This window comes from Petromyzon marinus, unplaced genomic scaffold (assembly GCF_048934315.1).
Source record: "Petromyzon marinus isolate PM22_M1 ecotype Great Lakes invasive population unplaced genomic scaffold, UKy_Petmar_22M1.pri1.0 PM_G_Scaffold_70, whole genome shotgun sequence".
Lineage (NCBI taxonomy): Eukaryota > Metazoa > Chordata > Hyperoartia > Petromyzontiformes > Petromyzontidae > Petromyzon > Petromyzon marinus.
In genome coordinates, this window is record NW_027423025.1 from 485,892 (window position 1) to 491,891 (window position 6,000).

Consider the following 6,000-nt stretch of genomic DNA (forward strand, 5'->3'; position numbering starts at 1 on the left):
CAAAATTAAAGAATTACTCGACGATGGTAGTTATACAAAAATAAAAAGAGATCCCACCAACAGCCTCGTCACACAAACCAACAAAATAATTTCTGATTCAACCGCATTAATTGATCAATCTAAACAGTTTTCGTTGAAACCTTCTGCTGCCAGGCCACCAAGATTATACGGCTTACCAAAAATACATAAAGTTGATACACCTCTTCGTCCCATAGTCTCTACTATCAGCTCCCCCACCTACAAACTAGCTCGTTTTTTGTCTGAAATCCTGCGTCCTTTCACTGGAAAGACCACCTCTGCGGTACAAAATTCTACTCACCTGGTATCAACAATCAAGGGTATTTCCCTGTCCCCAGACGACCTGCTTGTCAGTTTTGATGTAGTTTCCTTATTCACCAAGGTTCCTGTACCTGACACCATTGCAATCATTGAAGACTTGGTTCATCAAGGACTAAACACTGAGGTACCCCCCCTGGTGAGACACTGTTTAACCAATACATACTTCACTTGGAATGGAACTTTCTACAAACAAACTGAGGGCACCCCAATGGGCTCCCCCCTTTCTCCAGTTATAGCTAACATTTTCATGGAGAAATTTGAGACTGACGCCATCCAGACTGCCACTCTGCGCCCAACCTTATGGAAGAGGTACGTGGATGACACTTTTGTCATCTGGCCACATGGCCGGCCTGCTCTAGACCAATTCTTCGACCACATCAATTCCATACACCCAGCCATCAGATTTACCATGGAAGTCGAAATAGATGGCAAGATACCTTTTTTGGATGTCCTAATTAAAAAGAGACCTGATGGTTCAATGAGCCACTCTGTCTACAGGAAAGCTACCCATACGGATGCTTATCTGAAACCGGATTCCCACCACCATCCATCACAGAAGAATTCTCTCATCAAGACTCTGTATCATAGAGCCCAATGCATATCCGACCAGGAACACATAAGCAGTGAACTCAAGCACGTACACCAAGCTCTTAGGGCTAATGGTTACTCCGACTATACAATCCGCAAAGCTATCACTCAAACCATGAAGAAGAACCCTCTTGAGGAGCCTTTCAAAACCATCACTTTACCCTACATTGCTGGGATCACAAAAAAGATCTCCAAAATCTTGAATAAACACAAGATCCAGGTCCGTTTCAACACATTACATAACATCCGTGATCTGGTTCCGTCTGTAAAAGATGTGATTCCGGACATACAATACCCTGGTGTCTACAAACTAAGTTGCCTCTGTGGTAGTAGTTACATTGGAGAAACCAAACGCCATATCTCGGACTGCATTCGTGAACATAAAGCAGACCTTAAACACGGTAGGACCAACACCTCGGCTGTAGCAGATCATTGTTCTAATTCAGTAGGCTCACATGCCATTGACTTTTCCAAGACGGAGGTTCTTTGTAAGCCATCTGGCTTCCATGAGAGATTCGTTCATGAGGCTATCCACATATACAAACACAGAGACAAATTCAACCAAGAAGATGGATTTTATCTTAGCAATCATTGGAAAGATTTGATAAATCATTTCAGTTCTTGATTGATTGTTCACGCTTACAGTGGCTTTCAGACAGCATACATAAAAACAAATTTCGTCTCCCCCCTCCTCTTTTCAAAAAGTAGATGGACTAGTCCTGGGCAAACTGCCAATCGTTACGCGTGACGCAAACGTTTTTTTAAAATATATATAAATAAATATGCCGTTTTCAAAATAAATTTATGCAAACCGACACACCTGTTGATGACCGTTTGAGTTATGGTCGAAACGTCGTGAGAATTTTTTATTGTTTTATATATATTTTGTTATTTTGTTGTTTCTCTTCAACGTGACTTTACCGAAAAAACTAAGAATATGAATAAATTATGTTAATGAGTACGGCCCATATGTCGAGGGATGGGGGCTTTAACGGACACATTATGTTAATGAGCCGCCAGTCACTGGGCGTAGCTTTGCCCAAATGAGGATTGCCACTGGAACGATATCGGCAGTGACCCAGGCGGAGGTTACGTCACGCTCAAGAGCGCGGTGGACGGGGGTGGGGTGAATACCTTGGTCACATGACGTCACTAGCGAGGTACACCTGCCCCTGGCGTTTCACGCCGATGAGGTGATACAGAGTGGTGACGTCACAGAGTTGGAGTTTGTTGATTTAGATTAATTTTCCATTGCTCCCTCCCTTGAGTGTGTGGGCTCAGCAACAACGTGGAAATTATTGTGTATACACTGTGTGTGTACCCTGTGTGTGTACACTGTGCATATACTGTATGTACAGTGTGTACACTGTGTGTGTGTACACTGTGTGTGTGTACACTGTGTGTGTGTACACTGTGTGTGTACATTGTGTGTGTGTACACTGTGTGTACACTGTGTATACACTGTGTGTGTACACTGTGTATACACTGTGTGTATATACACTGTGTGTGTACATTGTGTGTACACTGTGTGTGTACACTGTGTATAAACTGTGTGTGTACACTGTGTGTGTGTACACTGTTTGTGTCCACATTGAACCGAACCCCCGGCAAGGCCATCTACTTAATGACGAGAGAAAATTCACACGAAATGTCCTTTTCAATGAAGTCTTCCAGATGTAAATTGATACAAGCTTTTAATGAAGAAATAAAATCATCTAATTCAAAACACAACACAATTCAAAGATGTTTCATTTTAAAACTTCAAAACGGAGCATGGGGTGCTTGCGTGAATGCGTCCTTCGTGTGCAAATGCTGTGACTTTCCTGGCATGAAGGCCGTCAATGTGTTGGACCCTTATTGGTGCACAGCGTCTCAACAACAACAGTGCGGTTTGCTTCAACCGATAGGTAACGAACATCCAGACGTGAATCAGCAAGGAGCATTTCTAGTCCTAGTTAGACAAAATCTACGTCAACACGTAAGACAAAACTACAATTCGTGTTGAAGAGAATGTACCTCCTCCCATACGTGTAACTTTCAAGTGGTATGCCTTGTAACTGATGAATGATCCCAGCGTGCTACCTATTTCAAAGACAATGAGTTGCTCCAGAGGCAGACGCTTCGTGAAACACAAAAGTACCCTTTGACCTGTATCACAAGAAGAACGGGTCTCACCTGAGTTCTCTGTACAGGTTACTTTCAAACACACACTTTGTCCTAACATCACTTATTCAATGTTTGACCCTTATAGATGAAATGTTACAAGTATGCACAAAACCAGACAAGTATTCATTCTAAATTATTGACAGGCATATTAACACAATTGGATTACTGCAGTGAAATATCCTGCATCACGTTATATCGTATTAACAAGAAGCTTTTACAAAAAAGTTGCAAAGTCTGCTTCACAGTGCATGTAAAACATACTATTGTGTCATTCAAAACGAGGCCATTGCATGCTGGCGTCTGAGTGAAAATGTAGCAAATTCTAAACATTACCTACAAACTACACAACTGAGATGACACATCAATCATCGCCCCCTACTGACAGGCTCTTGTCCACATGCAGGCCGGTGCAGGGCCACCACCTTGTGCCACACAGGGGCAGCTGCTACTTGGGGATGCTCTTCGAGTGTTTCAGACGAGGTACGACACAAAACTCCGAGTTGCTGAGGCGATTAAGCAAGCACCATGTAAAAGCAATTATTATGATAACATAGTGAATGCTTGGGAGCTTATTGGCTCTTGCTCCTGGTTAGAGATCTACCCAACCCATGGGCTCACAAAGTGTGCAACTTCACATGCTTGTCATTAAGGGCCTGTGACAAAGGTGCATCTATTGTAGCGACATCGTCTCTGGCTTACACATCTACCGGGTCTCCACTTGACTTTGTATTGTCTAGGAGCAAGTCCACCCACACCTCCACTTCCACAAACTGCTGGGAGTTGCCTCACTCTGCCTCACAGTCAGAATTCTCCTCCTGCTTCACGATGTGAAGGTCCCATTTTGGAGTTGAATCTTCACATTTTACCTTCACTTCATCGCTCATCACTTCTTCACATTTCACCATCATCTCTTCATATTTCACCTTGATACCTTTAAAAGTGCCCAAGCTGGGATTTTCGTCCGGTTCTTGTTTCATGAGGGATAGGCTCATTGCGGCACTTTGACTTTCACAAGCTGATTTCAGACTCCACTCCTTGTGGATCTTCTGATGCTTTTGTGTTTTCTGGTGCACTTGAAGATGTAGTTTCTGTGCAAACGCCTTCCTGCACAGAGTGCACCTGAAGGGTTTCTCTCCCGTGTGTGTTCTCTGGTGTACTTGAAGATTTGATGAATCTGCAAACGGCTTCCCGCACAGAGTACACTTGAAGGGTTTCTCTCCCGTGTGTGTTCTCTGGTGTACTTGAAGATTTGATGAATGTGCAAACGCCTTCCCGCACAGAGTGCACCTGAAAGGTTTCTCTCCCGTGTGTGTTCTCTGGTGTTTTTTAAGAGCAGATGACCGTGAAAATGCCTTCCTACAAACACTGCACTTGAAGGGTTTCTCTCCCGTGTGTATTCTCTGGTGTGTTACAAGAGCAGATGACTGTGCAAATGCCTTCATGCACACACTGCACTTGAAGGGTTTCTCTCCCGTGTGTGTTCTCTGGTGTACTTGAAGATGTGGTGACTGTGCAAACGCAATCCCGCACACAGTGCACCTGAAGGGTTTCTCTCCCGTGTGTGTTCTCTGGTGTTTTTTAAGGGCAGATGACCATGAAAATGCCATCCCACAAACACTGCACTTGAAGGGTTTCTCTCCCGTGTGTGTTCTCTGGTGTGTTTTAAGAGCAAATGAACCTGAAAATGTATTCCCACAAACACTGCACTTGAAGGGTTTCTCTCCCGTGTGTGTTCTCTGGTGTGTTTTAAGAGCAGATGACTGTGCAAACGCCTTCCCACACACAGTGCACTTGAAGGGTTTCTCTCCCGTGTGTGTTCTCTGGTGTGTTACAAGATTACATGACTGTGCAAACGCCATCCCGCACATCGTGCACCTGAAGGGTTTCTCTCCCGTGTGTGTTCTCTGGTGGTTCTGAAAAACTGATGGCCATGCAAATGCCTTGTTACACACAGTACATTTGAAGGGTTTCTCTCCTGTGTGACTTCTCTGGTGCCGTGTCAGATTTCCAGTCCGGTCCGTGCTGTATGCACGCTGGTCGCATTGTTGACTTGTCGTACCGAGCTGCGCTGAGTGCCTTTGCTCCATCAGACCAATTCTGCAGAGGAAGCGTCAGCTGCAGACAGAAAAAAAGAATATCCACACCATCTACACGTCAGGCACAGAGGAATGCACACGTGACTTACACGTCTATACTTATTAATATATTCATGATGTAGTGAAAAAGTTTCCCAAAATTATCAGATTTGATGAACGTGCAAACGCCTTACACACTGCACCTGAAGGGTTTCTCTCCACGGGCTGTTATGGCACACAATGAGAGGGAAAATGTCATTAATATGCCTGGAAGCCTTCATATCTTCAAGATTAATGTTAACTCAAAACTCTAAGCACACAAATTTGGCTGTCTGACTACAAAATGAATATTTATGAAAGCTAAATTCAGCTGACATAGCAAAGGGTGTTGAAAACAATACTATTTGTGTTGTGCAGAAATGCATAAATTAATGTTCAATCGCAACTCAGGTGTGAGTCCAGGCTCATATGTCCTTGAATGATGGGGATGTACAGTTCCGACTTCAGCTGAATGTGTGTGCTGTGTTCACCTCCTGTTTCCATTCGTATAAAGTTCCAGAGGAAAACTGAAATAAACTATTGTTTTGATATAACCTCGTGTTCAACAGAGTTAATCGACTTTACTGCAAACACAAACTTGACACTGTCACACACTGCCATGAGTAAACAGGTGGCGGTGTGACCAGAACCATGCCTGGCTACCTTCATCTGCTCAGCATTAATTCTTCCTCACTCCACCAAGTAATGAATCGAGGATCAATCAACACAGCCGAGGCTATCCGTGTCTCTGTCTCTCTCCCCGTGGTGAAGGTGTTCCCCTCCACACATTCAG

General features: G+C 43.9%; 1 protein-coding gene across 1 annotated transcript in view; it reads right to left on the minus strand.

Annotated features, from left to right (window-relative positions):
- LOC142920269 (uncharacterized) overlaps nt 1-3,703 on the minus strand; it is a 51,709-nt gene extending 48,006 nt beyond the window's left edge. Inside the window, exon 1 of the mRNA XM_076062785.1 lies at nt 3,695-3,703. Within this exon, the coding sequence (XP_075918900.1) occupies nt 3,695-3,703 (9 nt within the window). The remainder of the gene's footprint in view (nt 1-3,694) is intronic.
- Between the last annotated feature and the right edge of the window lie 2,297 nt (nt 3,704-6,000).